General features: G+C 49.0%; 1 protein-coding gene across 2 annotated transcripts in view; it reads left to right on the top strand.

Annotated features, from left to right (window-relative positions):
- Window positions 1-21211, top strand: part of NR3C1 (nuclear receptor subfamily 3 group C member 1) — a 64171-nt gene extending 42960 nt beyond the window's left edge. For both annotated transcript variants that reach the window (XM_033073002.2, XM_033073001.2), the window contains exons 5-9: window positions 3691-3966; window positions 6535-6679; window positions 12503-12633; window positions 15620-15777; window positions 16597-21211. In XM_033073002.2, the coding sequence (XP_032928893.1) occupies window positions 3691-3966; window positions 6535-6679; window positions 12503-12633; window positions 15620-15777; window positions 16597-16749 (863 nt within the window). In that variant the 3' untranslated portion in view covers window positions 16750-21211. The remainder of the gene's footprint in view (window positions 1-3690; window positions 3967-6534; window positions 6680-12502; window positions 12634-15619; window positions 15778-16596) is intronic.

The raw sequence follows: 21211 nt of genomic DNA, 5'->3' as shown, positions 1-21211 counted from the left end.
TCTGGTGGTACCTGTGCAATCAAAACTGTCAGATAAAATAAAAATGTCAAAGATGTATTTGTCAGCTCCAAGGATGAGCAGAATTGCATTTGAGTCAGTGATCATATCCTTGGTGAGGTGTAAGTGATAAGTTAGAGATCCATGAAGCACAGGCTGTGGTAGCAGATCCTTCCTCTGCTCCAGCCCTGCTCAGCAGCACACAGCACCTCTTCTCCTGGGCTGCAGGGGCTGGAGCTGCCCCTCCAGGCTCGTCCCCTCCTCAGGGAGCCTGGGGTGCTGCTGTCTTTGCTTTTACTGAGCTCTTGTCATGGTCTGTGTGCAGGAGGGGAGGCTGCAGCCAAACCTGCAGCTGTGGGTTCTGCAGTAAATCCCCAAAGGACACTCAGGATCCCAGGAGCTGGATTTAGGTTTGGACACTCCCAGGGGGCTGCACCTCATCATTGAGAGGTCAGAGCAGGACAGGCCTCTTGGGGACAGGTCCATGGGGACAGGTCACTGCCCTGCCTGGGAGCAAGGGCTCATCACAGCTGAGCCTGAAGGCAGCTTGGACCATGCCCAACCCACAGCTCTGGTTTTGGGGTGGGAAAGAACTCATCTTGGTTAAGGCTGATCTCTATTTTTTCTCTCCATAGCTGTTTTCAGAATAGCTCTGTGGTACTCATTATTTATCTATTGAAGAAGCTCCCTCACAGTCAGGAGCAGCTCTGACAGGTTTGGGGCTCCCATTGTCACTTTGCCCTTGCAGTGCCACCAGCAGTGCTGGCTGTGGCTCTGGGACAGGGACATTGTGGGAAGGTTGGGCTGGGAAGGGCTCAGGTGAGCCCAACCTGGCCCCTGTGCAGCACCCACAGTCAGGGAGGGGACCTGGGGCTCCTGTCCCTGCTCCATCAGCCCCTCCACAGCAGTTTGGCTGGATTTTGGCACAGGGAATCCCAGAGAACAGCGAGGTTTTGGAGGATGGATTTGGTTATTTAAGTTGTTGGGGAGAGGGAAGCTTTTATGGCTGAGAGGGAAAAGGAATCTGGGAATTCAGAAGCATAAAATGAAAGAACCCAGAGTAGTGTGAAAGGGTGAAAAACAGCCTGAAAACAAAGATTTTTGGGACAGATCTGAACAGATGGAGAAGTGGTCATGCAGAAAAGCAAGCTGGGAGGAGCATGAAGTGCAGAAGAGAGTAAAATCCAGTATCTTTTATCTTGTCTATTTTAGGGTCACAGTTCAGGAATGAGTGTTATTGAAAAGAGAATTAAATTTGCATGGTTTTTAGACAGTAATTTCTTTTTGAGAAGTCCCCAGCTGCATGCTCAGAGCATGAGCAGTGGTTTTAGCAGAGCAGTGAGTGGTCAGAAGAGATGCAGTGTCCACCAGTCCTTGGGCCCTCTCCTGATTCCCTGCTGGGCTTTTCCCAGCAGCCTGCCCTGTTCTGGGTGTCTCTTTCTAGCACCTACAGTGCATTTTACTGTTGGGTATTGGTTAACTAATTAATTTTTAAATTAATGGAATCGTTCATTCATTCTGCCATGCAATGTTTTCATTGACCTGTTCTTGTCCTGAGTTAAAAGTGGCCCTTTCTAGTCCCTGGATAATTTTCTATTCGTCTTTTTTTACCATAATTTACCATAATAAATGACTTTTTTACCATAAAATCATTAATGTTGGAAAAGACCTCAAGTCCACCAGTCATCCCTTTGCCCCTGCTTATCATCCCTTTCTGGAACTTTCTTTTTTCTGTTGCATGTTTTTTGGGGTGTAGGTGAGTGGAAAAACATCAGACTGTCAAGCTGCAGGTACCAGAGACTGCCACAGCACAATGATGATATTTTGTACTGCAGCCTTTATTTCCTGGAGTTCTCATTTCCGCTCCCACCGTTAATTGGTGTTCCTTGGCACCCTTTCTCTTTGAGATGTGCTGGAAGAAAAGATTTATTGTTAGGTTTTATGCCCGTGAAAAAACAGTCTCATAATTTTTTTGGCTTTTCATGCTGCATTTTACAGTTAAACTTGGCAATTAATTAGGTTTTTCTGCAGACTTCGCTTTGAATTTATTTCCATTTTTTTTGAGGAGTCTTTAGTTCTTTCTCATTGCTGCTGTCCCTGCAGTGGGCTGGTTCTGGCTGCCAGTTTGGGAGGGCAGTGCCTGGTGCCCGTGGATGCTGGGGGTGGTGGCTCAGGTGCCAGCCTGCAGGAGCTTGGGCCTTGGGGGAGTTTTGTTGTTTTAAATAGAAAATCTTGGATGCTTTTCTCTCCACAGTGAGTTTATCTGTGGGGGTTATCTCTGCAAGGTGCCCTCAGGAACTGGCTTTAAATTCATGGTCTTTTTATTGTTTGAAAATTAATTGCAAGGAAATATATTAGCTCAGCCTTTTTTTTTTTGTGAGGTACAGCTATATATCTAAGTCAGGACTGGCAACAACCTAATGAAAATTCTTGCATAATAATTTGTCTTATCAGATCTGTTTATTTTGATTATAATTTTATCAGGCTTTCTGGGCTGGAAATACTCCATGCAGGTGTCTGCAGGAAGCTGAAGGCATGTGCTTCTAAATTTAAGTCAGAGCAGTTCATTTGCTCTTCATAACACGGATAATGGGGCAAAAAAACGCCAGAATATGACAGGATTTTGAAGCAGCCATTTCCAAACTGAGAGGAGAATAACAAGAAGCTCTTTGCTCCAAGGAAACAGCTGTTGCTGTTCCCTCATGGCAGGCTTGGCACATGTGGCCAGCACACAGAACCTTTGGAAATGCAGTTTCTGCAGGGTCTGTAGGGATCCTGTCACTTTGGCTGTTGTTTTCCAGAGTTTCTGTTGGAGGGAGCAGGGGTGCAGGAGGGGTTTGTGTGCTGGCACTGCAGCCTTGGTGCCTTTTGGGGGCTCAGGGAATTCTGGACAGGTCTGGAAAGCTTGGAACACTCGATGTGATGCTCCCTGGGCTCCAGATTCAGTTCAGAGCAGAAATCAAATAAAGGAGTGAGGCAGCCAGGAGGGAGCTGGGCGGGTTTGTCCTGGTTAAACTGTGAGCTCCTGCATCCAGGAGAGCCAGAGCCAAGCAGGAGACTCCATTAGGGACAAGATGCTAATAAAACTGTTGCTCCAACTTTTTGTAGTTTACAGTTAACATCTCTGTGTGATGTTTTATTTATTTGGTGAGCGAGTTTTATGGTTTAATTACGCAGCAGTGATTTATATGCAAGAGAGCTGGCAAGAGAAAAAGCTCCTCCTGCCCAGCATTTGAAAAAAAACCCCTGTTTTCCCTGGCTCAAGAGATCCAGTAACTTCTTACCCATTAAATGTGGTTTTTTTCCCTTTCTTTTGCCTAGTTTCTACACTTGCAACTTTTAAAGTGTGCAGTCCTGCAGATATTTCCTGTGGTGGGATTGAGCCTTGTACATTGTGTGTTAGGGTCAGCCTTGTATGTTAGGGTAAGCCTTGTATTTTAGGGTCAGCCTTTAAGGTACCTGCAGACATTACTGAACATTCTGAAGCATTGGTGTGAATGTGGCTTTTATTAAAATGTAAAATACCATTTTCACTGGAAGTTTGCTCGGAAGGAATGCGAAATCCCTGACTTTGCAAACCAGTGCCGTGCTCCAGCTGGGGAGGGGAGAGAGCAGCATTTGCTGTGCTGTGCTCACATCTCTGTGTGCCCATATCCATGTCCTTGTCCTCACCTGTCCCTGCCACCTTTGCAGCCAGGAAGACCAAGAAGAAGATCAAGGGGCTGCAGCAGGGCGGCGCGGCGGCGCGCGAGGCTGCGGAGGCGGCGGGCAGCAAGAGCCTGGTGCCAGCCTCGCTGCCACAGCTCACCCCCACCCTGGTGTCCCTGCTCGAGGTCATCGAGCCCGAGGTGCTCTACTCGGGCTACGACAGCTCCCTGCCCGACTCCAGCTGGAGGATCCTCTCCACGCTCAACATGCTGGGCGGCCGGCAGGTGGTGGCTGCGGTCAAGTGGGCAAAGGCGATCCCAGGTGAGGGACAGGGGGACACGGGAGGGACAGGGGGACATGGGATGGACAGACAGAGGGAGGGACAGAGGGACAGGGGAGGGACAGAGGGACACAGGGGATGGACAGACAGAGACATGGACAGAGGGATACAGGATGCACAGACAGACACGGGGGATGGACAGACAGACACAGGATGGACAGACAGACACAGGATGGACAGACAGACACAGGGAATGCTCCTGCAGACTTCCCACTGAACCCAAACCTGCCTGTTCCCCTTCCAGTCTGCACAGATGAAGTGTTGATAATGTCACAGCTCAGGTGCTTCCAGAGCAGAAAAAATTGCAGATGCAAACATTTATTTACCACAAGTTAGGTCATTTGAATTGAACACTTTGACCACTGGATGCTAAAATTCATATTTAAATGGGTATTTGTTGTTAAAGCATTACAGAGAACTGTTTGCATTAGCTCTGTCTCCACCTCAGATTCACAGAATGCCAGAATGGTTTGGGATGGAAGGGACCCTGAATCTCATCTCATCCCACCCCACCGTGGCAGGGACACCTCCCCCTGTCCCAGGCTGCTCCAATCCTCAATATCCAGCCTGGCCTTGGCCACTGCCAGGGATCCAGGGGCAGCCCCAGCTGCTCTGGGCAGTGAACAGTTATTTCTGGAATGATTTTAGCAATGAGGTTCTCCTGACTTTTGCAGCCCAGCATCTCCGTGCTGGCTCACTGGGTCTGCCCATGGATGGATCTTTCCTGACTCCCCCTCCCTGCCCAGCTCCAGGGGGGAAGTCAGGGTGTTATTTTCTCTGCAGCTCTGTTCAATCTGACCCTTACCTGTGCAGGGAGGGAGGATTGCTGCTCTTCTGGCTCCTTCCTAAAGACACAGTGAGGCACAGAAGAAATGATGTCAGATCTGAGCCTTGGACGTGGCACATGGCATCTGTCTTGGAGAGGCCAGGGCCAAGGGGAGCTGAGATGTTTGTTCCTACAGAACAAAGCCCAGTGTTTATCTCCCTCACCCCTGTCAGTGCTGTTCACTACCTGTTCTCAAAAACCCTGGCAAAAACACCTCCATGACGCATAGGTTGCCCAAAAATAACATCACAGAACAGGTCTGCCAAAAAAAAAAAGGAAAAAGAAAAAAGCCTGATAATGAGATTTATGAGTCATAACTGTGTCTCTTTGAGCAGGGGAAATAAATTAACAGTGGGAAAGAAAGGCTGGAGAACTCGAGTGCATCCATGTCCAGCAGAGATGTGACTGCAGAGGCTCTGGGGTCTGCTTGGACTGGGGGATCCTGGGGGGCTTCTGCAGCCTCAGGGATTCTGGCACCCTGGGCCAGGGCTGCTTGCACTGGGCACTTGTGCTGAATTAGCTCAGGCTGCCCTAGGAGAGGCTCACATGCACACACCTCCTTCTGGGACAGGTTTTTGGGAGACCATCTGCTATTCCCAGATTTAGATTGCGCTTCTCTGTTCGTCATCTCTGCCGAGCACTTTTTGCAATTAGCCAAACCCTTCAGGTTAGAGCTTATGCTCTCAATGAAAATGCCAATCTTCCCTTTAATAGCAGCTATCCTTATCGTTTTTATCTCCTTTCTTTTGTTTGTGAGGAGGTTCCTCAGCAGTGTTTAATTTGTATATCCTGCTCCTGGTTGTAGCCCATCAGCCGTGCTGACAGCACGCCAGCATTCCCTGCCAAACCCTTTAGTTGGGATTTCAAAATAACCTTTTCCTGGGGAGGCTTTGAGCACACATTTGGAGGTTTGACCCAGAAACTCTGGAGTCACTTTGAAACCCTTTCTTTGTACCCCAGAGGCCGTAGCTGCTCACTCCTGGTGCCTCCAAAGCCAGGGGCTGTGCTTGGACCCACCAGGTTTGTTCCACGTTCATCCACTGGCTCTGCCTGTTGGCACAGCTTCAGGAAGCAGCTCTTTAGATGTTATGAGCTCTTTAGATGTCAGCTGCTTCATAAAAATAGATAAAATCAGCCTGTATTCAGGCTCTGATAATGGCTCCGTATGGCACCACGGTTTCTTGGTGAGTGTAGGCTGGATCTGATAGGAGCTGCTGCTGCAGATCCGAAGCTGGTGGCATTTGCAGACTCTTTGGGGGACCACTTGTCAGGTTTTACTCATTTCCTCCTTGCTCACTTGGCTCTGTTCATGCTCCATGTGAGATTAGGAGCAGTTAATGCTGGTAACTGGTGCACTGCTTGCTTTGTAGGTTCAGTGTGCAACTGTTGAGTAAGAACAAAATTTGATGTTAAATCATTTATTGTCTAGCAGAGGGCTCTGGTGCAAAGGAGCTGACCCTGTTGTTTTTGGAAGGCAGCCCAGTGAATTGCAGTGTGTGTGAACTGGAATTGTTGCCTTTTGTGATGTATCTGAGTGACCCATCAGTCCCAGATAACCCCACACATGTGCACTGTGATTTTTCAATATTCCATCTCTGTCACTCCTGTGGAAACTGTGCACTGATAACAGCACAGTGCTGCTCGTGGCCCTGCTCCCTTCCCAAGCCACTTGTGTTGCTTTTTTCCACCTGACACCGTCCCCCCCCAATTTTTATTTCTCCAGGTTTCCGGAATTTGCACCTGGATGACCAAATGACCCTCCTGCAGTACTCCTGGATGTTCCTGATGGCTTTTGCTTTGGGCTGGAGGTCCTACAAGCAGTCCAATGGCAACCTGCTGTGCTTTGCCCCAGACCTGATCATTAATGAGTGAGTAGGAGCTGCCAGAGCTGGGCTGAGCCTGGGGCTGCCCCTGAGCCCTCCCAGCCATCCCCTCCTTTCCCACTTGTTTTCCCCCAGCTCTGCATTTTCACTCAGCAAACTGAAGGTAATTGAGATATTAAGTGTATTTATAGCCAGAAGTTTTTGTGGGAGGTGTTTGTGCTTTAGCATTCCATATTGTGACTGTTCCTGCACCATTCACTAGAATCATTCATTTTATCAGAGCCAACACAGTCAGGGCTAAAAATATGCCTGGGATGGAGAGAAAAGTTTGGCAAATTGCATAATGTTCTGTCTGTTCAGTGTATCAGAGTGGCAGAATGGCCCTAGAGTCTGCCAGAGGGAAACATTTCTGTCTGAGCTGATGAAATTGGGGCTGAAGAGACAAGGTTAGAGATGGAACCACCTGCCTGATTTACATTTGCTGGTGGAACTTTGGTGTCAGCTCTCAGGCAGAGCTGAATTTGGTGGAAAGTTTGAAGATTTTTTTTTTCTTGCACCACACATCGTTTTCCTTGTACTTTTCCAGGTTTGTGTTGTGCAGTAATTCTGAGCTGGAGAAGAGGAGATTTGGGATTGTTGGGGTGATTGGATCTTATTTGTGTCTCTGTTTTTGGTTTTGGGATGGAGGCAATACCTCTAGCCTGCTTTGGCACAGTTTCATTTTTTTGGTCCTATTTCACTTCAAAATCAGATCTCCCAAAGGTTTTCTCTGCTTAAAAAAAATACAATAATTGCTACATTTCATATGGGATCAGCAATTTATATTTCATGTTTATTTATTCCCTTGCTGTTTTTTTTTTTCACTGTAAATATTTATGCAGGCTTTTATAAACTGTAATCATTGCCCTATAATAATATTTTTTTTTAAAAGGCTGAGGAGGAGATGGTAGGTGAGGGCTCATCTGTGTACTTGTGTTTATCAAAGTGCTTAGAACGTGTCCCTGGAGCAGAATAGTCTCTGTGTGGTGGAACTGAAATAATTGAAGTTGTCACTAAGTGCAATAACATCTAATTTGCTGTAAGTCAGAGGTCTCCTGCTGTTCTATCAGTGGGTCAAAACCACAGAGCTTCAGTGCTGGGTGTTGGAACTCCTGAAAAGCCCCAGAAATGAAAGGGTAATGCAGCTCCAGCAAACAGCAATTCTCAAATTCCTTCCAGCTCCAGTTTGGTGAATGGTAGATCAGAGTGACATTTGTTTTCAATAAAACACTGAGCTGACTGAGAGCACTGCAGGCCCTTCCAGGCAGCTCCAGGTTCTCCATAAAACTCTCTGGTCGTAACTTTTTATGTCCCAGCCCTCAATAAAACTGAACCAGCTCGGGGGGAAAAGCTGACAAACACCAGGGGAGGCACCAGAGCCCTGCAGGGAGGGCAGGAGAGACCTTGTGGGCAGGGAGATAAATCCAAGTGACAAAAATCAGTGCCCAGGGGTTGGGGATTGCTGTGTCCTGTGTGAGGCTGGGCAGGGATTTCTGAGCTGGGCTGGGATTTCTGAGCTGGGCAGGGATTTCTGAACTGGGCAGGGATGCTGAGCTGGGCAGAGATTGCTGAGCTGGGCAGGGATGCTGAGCTGGGCAGGGATTGCTGAACTGGGCAGGGATTTCTGAGCTGGGCAGGATTTTCTGAGCTGGGCAGGGATTTCTGAGCTGGGCAGGGATTTCTGAGCTGGGCAGGGGTGCTGAGCTGGGCAGGGGTGCTGAGCTGGGCAGGGATTGCTGAGCTGGGCAGGGATGCTGAGCTGGGCAGGGATTTCTGAGCTGGGCAGGGATGCTGAGCTGGGCAGGGATTCTGAGCTGGGCAGGGATGCTGAGCTGGGCAGGGATTCTGAGCTGGGCAGGGGTGCTGAGCTGGGCAGGGATTCTGAGCTGGGCAGGGATTTCTGAGCTGGGCAGGGATTTCTGAGCTGGGCAGGGATTTCTGAGCTGGGCAGGGATTTCTGAGCTGGGCAGGGGTGCTGAGCTGGGCAGGGGTGCTGAGCTGGGCAGGGATTGCTGAGCTGGGCAGGGATGCTGAGCTGGGCAGGGATTTCTGAGCTGGGCAGGGATTTCTGGGCTGGGCAGGGATTTCTGAGCTGGGCAGGGATTTCTGAGCTGGGCAGGGGTGCTGAGCTGGGCAGGGGTGCTGAGCTGGGCAGGGATGGTGAACTGGGCAGGAATTTCTGAGCTGGGCAGGGATGCTGAGCTGGGCAGGGATGCTGAGCTGGGCAGGGATGCTGAGCTGGGCAGGGGTGCTGAGCTGGGCAGAGGTGCTGAGCTGGGCAGGGGTGCTGAGCTGGGCAGGGGTGCTGAGCTGGGCCAGCACAGAGCACAGAGCCAGGCTCAGAGCAGGGCAGCTCCTCTGGGTCATTGCCCTGGCCTTTATGGCCTTTGGAAATCATTTATATCATCCCTGAGCTCTCAGTGTTCACTTCCCTCTGTCACAGCTCAGTGTCTTCAGCCTCAGGGGGAAAACTCCAGAACTTGGTGCTTCAGCTGGACAGGACTGCAGTTACTGACTGGTTTCTTTATGGGATTAATTCTATTAATTAATAGACTTTCTTTAGCCTCATGTTTCTGCTCAAGCATCTGAGCAGCATCATTCCTTGGTGCATGGATCCTGCCAGCCCTGCCCTGTGTGTTCTGTGTGTTCACTGCTACTTCATGGAGTAGCAACAACCAGTAGCTCAGTGTGTGGTGGGAGAGAGGATTGAATTCTCTTCCTATGTCTTAAACTGGCATTTTAGTCATTTGCTCAGTCCCTAAAAACGGAATATTTATTGAATATTCTGCTTTTACGTCTGTACTCCTGTAATTTATTGCATTTTTATGGAGGTATGTCTATACTAGCTGGCAGTTTTATATACATTATACGTGTTTTTGTACACACGCACATGAAACTCGATTCAAGCTGTTGAAAAGTTTGGCAGCTGAATAAATCTCAGGCTTTAGGCCATTATTTAGTACTTGGAAAGGGTTTAGACCTGTGATTTTGCAGTATTGTATAACTGTTTCCCCAGTTTGTGATTGAAAACATGCCCTGCTGGAGCTGGAGCTGTTCTGTCTCAGCTTTCATCCTCTGGGCATGTCCCAGTGTACCCAGACCCCAGTGAGCACAGTGACAGTGCTCATCCAGGAGCAGATGCCATTTCACTGCTGTCCTGCTTGGGACAGGAGTTCCTGGAAGTCCTGGGCCTCAGGATTCTGTCCCTGCTCTGTGTTTGTCCCTGCAGGAGTCAGGTCACACGTTAGTGCTGTCCTGGCCAGGCTGGGCTGGCTCTGAGCACCACACAGTGAGGGCAGTTTGGGCAGGAAAAAATGAGGGCAGTTCTGCAAGCAGTGGTTTTTTTTGGGGTTTTTTTGTCACTACCCTCATTCCCCGAATTTTTCCCCCACGTTCTTTTGTAACTCCTTGCGTGGGGTTGGTGGTGTGTGGTTTTCAGCATCTCCAGTTCTGGGGTTTGGTGCTGTGCAGCTCTGCTGAGCTGGGACTCAGAGCAGTGCCAGCCCTGCTGTGCTTCCCCTGCCCTGAGCCCCAGACATGTGTGCCATCCCTGTGCCATCCCTGTGCCATCTCAGTGCCCATCCCTGTGCCCACCCTGTGTCCAGCCCTGTGTCCATCCCTGTGTCCATCCCAGTGCCATCCCTGTGTCCATCCCTGTGTCATCCCTGTGCCATCCCTGTATCCATCCCTGTGTCCATCCCTGTGTCCATCCCTGTGCCATCTCAGTGCCATCCCTGTGTCCATCCCTGTGCCATCTCAGTGCCATCCCTGTGTCCATCCCAGTGTCCATCCCAGTGCCATCCCTGTGTCCATCCCTGTGTCATCCCTGTGCCGTCCCTGTATCCATCCCTGTGTCCATCCCTGTGTCCATCCCTGTGCCATCTCAGTGCCATCCCTGTGTCCATCCCTGTGCCATCTCAGTGCCATCCCTGTGTCCCATCCCTGTGCCATCCCTGTGCCATCTCAGTGCCATCCCTGTGTCCCATCCCTGTGCCATCCCTGTGCCATCTCAGTGCCATCCCTGTGTCCATCCCAGTGCCCATCCCAGTGCCATCCCTGTGCCCATCCCTGTGTCCATCCCTGTGCCACCCCTGTGCCATCCTTGTGCCCCTGTCCCAGTCTGTGTCCCCAGGACAGCTCCCTGTGCCAGCTGAGATCATCTGATGTGCCCTGGCCAGGCTGGGAGCTGTTCCAGAGCTGTGCCAGCCCTGGGGTGAGCTGGTGAATCAGGCTCTTGTGCTCTGACACGGGCACAGGGCTGGGCACAGGACTGGGCACAGGGCTGTGGCTGCTCCTGTGCTCTGGCACTGCCCAGAAGCTGTGTCCCCCTCTGGCTGCTCAGCCTCCTGCGTGGGGCAGAAACAACAACAGGCTGACCCTCTCATCATTTATTTTAACCTACCCAGAAATGGGCACAGATTGCCATGAGGAGAGCTGAGCCCTGGCAGAGAATGGTTCACATGGGAAGGTGTGGGGTGCCCTTTGGTCCCAGGGGCTGGGACAGCATTTCCACCTGGCCAAGAGGTGGAATTGTGTGAGAAACAGCCCAGAGCCACCCCTGCCTCAGTGTCCCTGCAGCACTGTGCCCTGGTGCTGGACTGGGCTGGGCTCTGGGTGCCACAGCTGGAGCTGCAGGTGTGGGGCAGTGCCAGCCTGGCCCAGGAATTGTCCAGCAGCTGCCTTGGGGTTTCACACCTGGGCTTGCTCTGCTTTAACACAGTTCCAGAAGTTTGTGTTTTTGTCTTTCCAAAGCCATCAGAACTCCCCCTGGTTTTTGCACCTTGAGGAAGGGCTGTTCCCTGTTGGCACTCAGGGTTTCCCAGGGTGATTTGTGACTGTTTAATCCTCCTTAAGGACTAGGGGAGGGAGAAGGGAGCAGTGATCAGCTTTGGAGGAATTGTTTCATAACCAAACTCCCACAGCAATCCCATTTTGTGTCTGTGGAGATTGCAGTGCTCCATGGGTGATACCAAGGAAAGGTGACACATCATCAACAAAAAATGAGGGGCTGGCATCACTGCAGAGACATTGTGTGCTCATGGCACGCAGTGATTCTACTTGTCTTTTTCTCTGCTGTAGAAAAGCCATGGAAAAGCATTATTCTGTCTTACACTCTTCAGAATTAGCCTGTTCTTCATTTCCCACTCCAAACTAATTCTGCAGTTTTCACAGTAACCAGCTGTAAGAGCACCCATAAGCAAGATTGCTGTGTCAGATGAGGCATTAAAGGAGTTCCTGTCTTGATGCAAGGCTTCATTGAAATAGGACAAACAAATATACAAAATCATAATGTTTGCTGTTCTCATTCCAAGATTTGCCTTTGCTTGTCAACATGACTTTCCATTTATGGTTAGAAATGAGTTTATTACAGTACAAAGATAATGAAGTTTAATTGCAGTGCTGGTCATTGCTTCAGGAACATAGATGGGCACAAACATAAACTTTGAAAACTGAGAAATTCCAGGAAGATATGCCTAAATATATAAATGTGCATTAAATCTGGTGCACTTCTCAAAAGTATTGAAAGGATGAGAGAAATCCCAGCTCTGGTGTGGCACTCCATCGTGTTTCCCTGGGAAGATGAGAGGTTCTGGGGCTGCCAGGCTCAGACTGAGCTTGGTTTCTGTGTCACTGCTGGTGGCAGAGCTGGCTGCTGGTCCCACTCAGGGTGTCCCAGGGCTGGTCTGTGTCACCAAGGTGTCACCTCAGGGGCACTCTGGGCAGTGGGGAGTCCTTGGCTGTGCTGTGGCTCAGTGCAGCCCCCATGGCAGGCTGGAGGAGCAGAGCAGAGTGTGCAGCCATGGCCTGACTGCTGTGCCTTGTCCCCAGGCAGAGGATGAACCTCCCGTGCATGTACGAGCAGTGCAAGCACATGCTGATGGTGGCCCGAGAGCTGTCCCGCCTCCAGGTGTCCTACGAGGAGTATCTCTGCATGAAGACCCTGCTGCTCCTCTCCACAAGTAGGTGAACAGCTCAGCACCAAGCTTTTGGCTTCTACAGATGTGCTGGGTTTATGCAATGTGATGCTACATGCTGGGTTTTGTCTCTATATGCTGCAGTTAAACAAGTCATAGCTTAGTAAATTCTGTCTGTGCTGCATGAAAGTTCAAAGTGCAGTGTCAGAAATAATCCTTTTACAATATTCAGAATCAGCTAACCTGAGACAACATAACTAATGTAAGTGATGATGTGTAAATTCCTTTTACAGTGCTGTTTTTCCCCTCTGTTATGTCACTGTAGCCAGGGACTTTGTTCTGCCCTGCTCTGTGAGGCTGGAGCTCCCTGAGGGTCTGGGCTCAGACCAGGCTCAGCTGCAATGCAGGGAGACTCACACAGCAAAGAGAGAGAGAGTGAGAGTGCCTGGGTGTGAGTGTGAGCCACACACCTCTCTCCAGCACAGCCTCTGTGTCCTGGGAAATCCCATCCCAAATACCATCCCATTATCCCATCCCAAATCCCATTATCCCAAATCCCATCCCATTATCCCATCCCAAATCCCATCCCATCCCACCCCATCCCATTTTCCCATCCTATTTTCCTATCCCAAATCCCATCCCATTATCCCATCCCATCCCAAATCCCATCCCATCTCACCACATCCCAAATCCCATCCCATCATCCCATTCCATTATCCCATCCCATCCCAAATACCATCCCATCAATCCCATCCCATTTTCCCATCCCATTTTCCCATCCCATTTTCCCATCCCAAATCCCATCCCAAATCCCACCCCATCCCATCCCATCCCAAATCCCATCCCATTATCCCATCCCAAATCCCACCCCTCCCCATCCAATCCCATCCCATCCCATTTTCGCATCCCAAATCCCATCCCATTATCCCCCCCCACCCCTCCCAGGGTGTCAGGGTCCCAGGGAGCTGCCCCAGGCAGGACTGGCGTGTCCCTGCTCCTGCCTGGCTCCAGGGCTTTGTTCAGAGCAGGGACAGAGGTGCCATCGTGTTTGAGGAGCACCAAGAGCAGCTGAGCAAGTGAAGATGTGTCAGTGTTCTTGGGTACTTCTGCATCACCCTCCTCATCCTCATCACCCTCCTTATCCTCATCAGGTGCTTTGGCTTGGAAGCCAGGCATGATGGAAAGGAAATGTTTTTAATATTCCAGTGAATGACAGCATTGATTCTTACACAGCAGTGAGGATTTGTTCACCCTGGGCTTTTTCTGGGTGGAGCAGGAGGATTGGGAGCCCAGCCCTGCCCAGGTGCCAGGGCAGTGTGAGGGTGCCATGGGCAGCTCCCCCAGTGCCCAGCAGCCTGGCATGGCCAGCCCTGCCTCAGTGCCAGCCCACAGCTGGACAAGGGCTCTTTCACACGAGGCTTTCAGCTTCTCACGCCGTGGGCTTTGTAGGAACTCCAAACTTCCCTGAAACTGCAGATTTCAAACAGTTCCTGTTTGATTCTGAAATCTCTCCCAAAAATTCCTCAAGTGTTTTGGGTGTGGTGGAGGCCAGCTTTCCTCACAGGAGCTGGAAATTTCCATGGCAGAAGTGGTGAGGAGGCAGCACTGGCAGGATTCAGCCCCTGCAGCAGCTGGCACTGCCCAGAGAGGCCTCTCCTCTCCATTTCCAGTGGGAGACAATTTATCTTCATTCTGTTAACTGCACACATTGTGTGAGTGGTACTTCTGCAGTTGAATAGCAGAAATTTCTAAAGCTCTTCAATCCACGACTTGACAATTTGAATTTGTTTATTGTGTTGTGTGTTAAGTTTTCCAAGAGAAGAGGAGGAGGAGTAAAGCAGGAATCCCACACAGGTCCAGACTTGCATCTGACACACAGACACAGCTCAGAGACCTTTTCCATGTGAAACACCCGACAGGTTTCACCTCCTGTGCAGGCAGGACAGGAGAGCTCTTTGCAGGCTGTCTCAGGTGCTGGCAGTGCAGGGAAGGATGGATTTCCTGATGTGCTCTGTGGCCTCTGTCCCCTGTTGTGCTGTGGTCACCTTTGTCTCAGCTCTTGCTCTTCTCTGTCTCCAATTTTCACTTCCCCAGGGTGATCAGGGGTCTCAAAGGAGGCAGCTCTGGAGTCCCCCTGCTCCAGGCTGGTCCCTGTCCTTGGAAGGGCCATCCCATGGGAGGGACAGGCACAGGGTCTGCACTGACTGCACTGCCAGCCCTGGCTTTGTGTCCCCAGCCCTGTCCCAGCCGTGTGTCAGCCCTGGGTTTGTGTCCCAGCCCTGGCTTTGTGTCCCCAGCTCGTGTCCCAGCTCATGTCCCAGCCCTGTCCCACGCCCAGCTTGCCCCAGTGCTGTGTTTGTGGCCCAATCTCTCAGTGCTTTCCTGGACCTGTTACCTGATCTGAGTCAGGAGGCTCAGGACCAGATGATCTTTCAGGATCCTTTCCAAGCCAGGCTGTCCTGTGATCCCGCCCTTGCTCTTCCCTGGCACGCGGAATTTTTGTGGAACCTTCCTCATGTCACGTTTGCCCAGGGCTGAGAGCACAGCAGCTCCAGCCCTGGTGGTTCTTGGTTCTCCATCAAGAGGCTTCCAGGGCTGGGTGTTGTTGCCTCCATGGTCCAGTTCCCTTCCTGCTGATTTTTTTGGGATACCTTTGGAGGTTTGATTTTTTATTTTGCAGCAGGTCTGTGCCTTATGTTCAGCTGGTCACTGTCTCATCCTGCTCTCCCCTTGTCTCTCTGCTGTCACTTCAGTCAATCCAAGTCCTTTTTCTTCTGCTCATTTCCACAGAATGGTTTGGGTTGGAAGGGACCTTAAAGCTCATGTCATCCTTCCACCAGGGCTCCAGGGAACAGCCCCAGCTGCTCTGGGCACCTCCCACCCTACCAGGAACAATCCCATATTTCCCCCCAAATTTGCTCCTTGTGCTGTCAGCCCCTCTCCTGCTGGAATTCCCTGTGTGTGAGCAGCAGGAGAGCTGGGCTGGTGCTGTCTGAGCCTGCAGAGGTTCCAGGCTGTGTCCCTGTTGCAGTTCCCAAGGAGGGCCTGAAGAGCCAGTCCCTGTTCGAGGAGATCCGCATGACGTACATCAAGGAGCTGGGCAAGGCCATCGTCAAGAGGGAAGGGAACTCCAGCCAGAACTGGCAGCGATTTTATCAACTGACTAAACTGCTGGACTCTATGCATGATGTAAGTCCTGACAGGAATGCTGCAGGCATTCCACACAAATACGTCTGGGGCGGACACTGCGAGCTCCTCGGCTCTTTTGATTTAAAGAGACAAATTTAAAGGCAGGAGGAGGAGGAGGAGGAGGAGGAGGAGGTCATGCTCCTCTGCTGTCTCACAAAAGGCAAATTGACAGCCCTGAACATGGTCCTCTCGGCGCAATCCACAGCAATTAATTGGATAATTAATCTCATTTGCTGTCCCTCCAGTTTTTAAAAATCACCTGGCTTTAAAAAGGAGGAGCTCAGGAAGTGTAGCTGAGTTTGCAGTAAAAGCAGAAATATGATGTTTGAAAGCAGTCTTATCTCAGAGCCCAAAAAGTAGAGAATTGATGGAATAGTTTGAAATTCTGTTAAAACAATGCCTCAGCACTATGTGTGGTGTTAGCAGTGATCTAATTTTGAAGGAATTTCCAATTCAGACTGTCTCCTTTGGCAGTTTAATTCTAATTACACATGGAGCACAAAGCAGTGTTTAAGACAAGGGTAACTTTGAGACCTCACAATTACAGTTTTTTTTCTTGTTACTGTACCAAGCACCTGGAAAGATCTCATTTAGCTTATCCACGTGTGTTGTTTATCTGCTGGAGTGGGAGCTGTACTGATCTCAGTGTTTGCAGAACCCTGCACTGTCTGTCTGTTTGGTTCCTATCAGAGTGCCCCAGACAATAATTAATGAACTAAATGAGGGTGGCTGATTGTCCTGCCTGAGCCCATCCTGGGGGCAGCAGGGAGGTGAATGTTCCCTGGATGTCCCAGTAATTCTTTGTCTTGTCGCTCATAGGTGGTTGAAAATCTTCTGAGCTTTTGCTTCCAGACATTTTTGGATAAATCCATGAGTATTGAGTTCCCAGAAATGTTGGCAGAAATCATCAGCAATCAGATACCAAAATATTCCAATGGAAATATCAAGAAGCTCTTGTTTCATCAGAAGTGACTGCCTTAACACAAAGGGTTGCCTTAAGAAACCGTCACACGATAGCTTTGTTTTGTAAAGAGAAAACCTACAGACCTTGTTCCCTTTGTCCTCGCAGGTGTTTCTTTTGTAATTATGCACTACATGTGGTTTACAGAGGGCCAAGAGTTAGGCTGGAGAAGCTGCGGATTTCTCGCCTTTGGGAAAGGATGGGGGAGAAAGGAAAGGAAAAGGAAAAGGAAAAGGAAATCGGTTTGGGCAGAAATTTTCTCTCTCCCCTCGTGCACCATCCCTGGGTGCATCAAACCACCAGTGACAAGCTCTGAGGCTGTTACGAACATTCTGCTAATTAATTAATTAATTGCTGCAGTTGGCTGGAGACAATTTTTTAGGCTTTTTTTTTTTTTTTTTATTTTAGTAAAGTGTTTTGGATTTTTTTTTTTTTTTTAAAGTTAAGATAGTATTTTGGTTTATGCATGTAACCTGAAGAAAGTTTACAAGTGTATATCAGAAAAGGGAAGTTGTGCCTTTTATAGCTATTACTGTCTGGTTTTAGCAATTTCCTTTAACTTTATATACCGTGAACTCGGCTTGTTCATTTTTTCTTACATAATTTTTTTGTAATACTTCAAGATGCCTATTGTACAGCAGGTTTTTTAAGGTGGGGCAGCTCGTAGCTTTCCTAAATGACCTCTAGACAGTAAATACTCGAGTAGATTCATGTGAAACTGGGTTGGGCTTTTCTAACCTAATGCTTTCAACAGGCAAAGTGGCCATAAAAATTGGGCTTTTTGTAAGGGCCAGGGTGGGTGGGAGAACACTCTCAAATCTCATTTCAGTAGATCCGGATGAAACAAATCCTTTTGGTACATTGCAAAAGCGTTGGATATGCAGATTCATAGAAAATTAACCCAGTCCTAACTGGATGTAAATGAGCAGGTTATTTTATATACTGAAAAACAAAAAAAAAGAAAAAAAAAAAAAAGAAGAAGAAGCCTGATTTTTGCATATGATGCAACAGCCATAACGCAAAGAGTCATGGGCTGCATTGATGCCAAGAAGATCAGTCCTGACTGCCCATCAGGAAATTTTCAGGAAAATATGCATAGCTTCAGAAAAGTTTACTTCTGTGTGGAGAAACTCCGTTTTGTACACACCTAAAGCTGTCATCACACCGACGTTTCTGGAGCCCCCACGGACAGGGGAGGACGTGCGAGGGCACCGGGGGCTGGGGGGATCCTGGATCCTCCTCCCTGGGGATGGATCCCCCAGCTCGACTCACCTGGTCAGAGACCCAATTCCACATCCCCACCCTGGCTGGCTGCTCCATCCTCCCTGGAGAGCAGGAGAGCTCCGCTACTGACTTCGTGCTCTTAGAGTTGTCCGTCAAACTTTGTCTTTGTAAGGCTGCAGCCCTTCACATGGAATTCCTGGCGTGCCATAAATGCCCATAGGCCTTGTGGATTTCTCCTTGTTGCCATTGATGAGGATATTTTCGACATTTAGAAGCTGTAGTAGCCTTTTCTACGTGCACCTTAACAATTTTCTGTATCTCAAAACTGAAATATTTACTATGCCACTCTAAAATTTGATTTTTACTCAAAGTGGCCAGATCGTTTGTGTAATAGAAATGAGAAAGATCATCTGAGAAAATACAAAACCTAATATATTTTTATATTTAGTTATAGTTTCAAATATGTATAATCGGTATATTCGCTGATCCGAGAAAAAAAAAAGGGAAGGGCTACTGCAGCTTTAAAAGCAATTTATTAAATGATTGTAAAATAGCTTGTATAGTGTATAATAAGGATGATTTTTAGATGACAGATTGCTTTATCATGATACATGTAATTATATTTTTTGTAGGGGTCACAGATGCTGAGTGGGGAGCGCGGCGTGGCGCTGCCGGGGTTGGTATCCAAAGAAGCTCAGAGGGGAACCTGTGCTCCCTGGGTGTGTGTAGGGTGGGCTTGTGTTTCTTGAATCACTGTGTACAATTCCCGTTGGTTTTTTGGGGTTTTTTTGGGGTGGGATCCTCCTGTCTGTGTGGTGGGGCACGGCTGACCCAGACCCCGCTGCAAAACCGTCCCAGCTCCGAGCGGGGGTGCAGGCACAGCCTCCCTCCCTCTGCAGAAACCGCTTCAGAATCGGGCAATAATCCACATCCAGGTGCCAGCAATATGTAAATACAGAGCGTGGGGTGTTCACAGCACATTTCTACAGTGAGCAGACCTTGGTTTCCAACAGGAAACTCGGTTCTCATCCTTTCTTAAAGCTCTTTTTGAATGTTATACCTACTCAACAAAAGGTCCTATATTCAGTACTTTGGAGTAAAATAGCATCTTTAATAAAAGGAAATAATCACACTCTCTTGGATCTGTAAGGAATATGTACACTTTGTAAGAGGTGAAGGTCAGGATTTGAATTCCAGCCTGCAGTGCTGGGCACCGTGTGATACAGATTGGAGTTGGTGATTGACAGGAGTTGGTGATTGACAGGAGTTTGTGATTGACAGGAGTTGGTGATTGACAGGAGTTGGTGATCAGAGTTTGTGCTGGCCTGGGGGCTCCTGGGGCTCGTGGGCTCGTGGCTGGGGAAGCCTGCTCGAGGTGCAGGGACCCCAAATTGTTCTTTGTGCCAGCTGCAGTGAGCTCCAGCAGAGGATGGAGCCAGGGCTTGGAGCTGGATGAGCTCCAGGATCCCTCCAGCCCAAACTGGGGTTCTGTGACCCCTGAGAAGCGGTGCCACAGAGGAGTGGTCCCACAGCCCCTCGTGTCTGTTTGCCTGTATTTTCATTTCCAGTCTGGGTTTCAGGGGAAGCAAAGCAAACTGTGCTGTGCGGGGGGAGCGTCCTGTCCGTGCTGTTGAGTTGTGCCCCCCCAGGGGGGCTGCAGCCAGCATGGGAGTCCGTGTCCTGTGTTCGTGTAGCAGGGGAGTCCCTGCACTCTGGATAAAGCAGGGACAACTTGGCCCTTCAGTGCCTTATCACAAAGTGCACGGAGCCACTCAGGACTCGCCATGGCCTTAGGGGGACACGGGGACAGGGATGGGGCACGGGGAGGGCGGGGGGCTGGGGAGCGCCGAGGGAAAAATGAAAAATGAGAAATGAGAAAACGACCTCGCCGTTTCCACAGGGAAAGGTTGGGAAGGGGAAGTGCCTGGATGGGCTGTGGGAACATCCTGCAGCCCAGCTTCGGAGAGGGACGGCTTCAGGGACACGACTTGGGCTGAGATTTTATAGAGATTGTGTTATTGTTGTTGTTATTATATCCCTGCAAGTGCTGGAGGCCAGCTTGGACAGGGCTTGGAGCAGCCTGGTCTGGTGGAAGGGGGAATAGATCAGTTTTAGGGGGAATGGATGAGCTTTAGGGGGAATAGATGAACTTTAGGGGGAATACATGAGTTTTAGGGAGACTGGATCAGTTTTAGAGGGAATAGATCAGTTTTAGAGGGAATGGATGAGCCTTAGGGGGAATAGATCAGTTTTAGGGGGAATGGATGAGGCTTAGAGGGACTGGATGAGTTCTAGGGAGAATAGATCAGTTTTAGGGGGAATAGATCAGTTTTAGAGGGAATGGATGAGTTTTAGGGGGAATGGATGAGCTTTAGAGGGAATAGATGAGCTTTAGAGGGAATAGATCAGTTTTAGAGGGAATAAATCAGTTTTAGGGTGAATAGATCAGTTTTAGGGTGAATAGATCAGTTTTAGAGGGAATAGATCAGTTTTAGGGGGACTGGATCAGTTTTAGGGAGAATAGATCAGTTTTAGGGGGAATGAATGAGTTTTAGAGGGAGTAGATCAGTTTTAGAGGGAATAGATGAGCTTTAGAGGGAGTAGATCAGCTTTAGGGTCCCTTCCAGTGTGGGTTGTGTGGTCACAGACCAGGCAGGCTCTGTCCTTGCCCAGGCTGCAGCCAGGGCTTGCTGAGCCATCGACGTCTCATAGGAACCAAATTTTCTGTGAAGTCGAGGCCTGTCCAGCCTCGTGTCCGAGGGAAGGCTGAGAGTGTGTGGGGACACCCCACCTCCCCCCCTGCCCACAGCAGAGGCAGCAGTGGGTCATTACTCTATTTTGTATATTAAACAAAAAAGATATATACTGGGGACAAATCCTATATCATACCAGTGTATGGCATTATTTAAAAAAAAAAAAAAAAAATCATTATTTTTATCACAGCAATTTTAAACAGCATTAAAAAAAAAATTAAACCAGTGACTCCTGTTTAAAAATAAAAGTTGTAGTTTTTTATTCATGCTGAATAATTCTGTAGTAACAAGTCTGTAGTTTTCACCTACTCAGTGAAATGTTGGACTGTAAAAGCTTGTGTGGAATTGTTGAACATTTATTTTTTCATTTAAATTTGCTGTTCTGGTAATACAAAGCCACACATCTGTACAGAAGTTGCAGTAAATGTGAGCCATTTACAGCAATGCCGAATAATGGACAGAAACCATATAATAAAATTCTGCTTTTTTCATTAAA

Source organism: Catharus ustulatus, chromosome 15 (assembly GCF_009819885.2).
Source record: "Catharus ustulatus isolate bCatUst1 chromosome 15, bCatUst1.pri.v2, whole genome shotgun sequence".
NCBI lineage: Eukaryota > Metazoa > Chordata > Aves > Passeriformes > Turdidae > Catharus > Catharus ustulatus.
The sequence above is the reverse complement of the archived record's forward strand: the minus strand, read 5'-3'. Positions and strand labels throughout refer to the sequence as shown.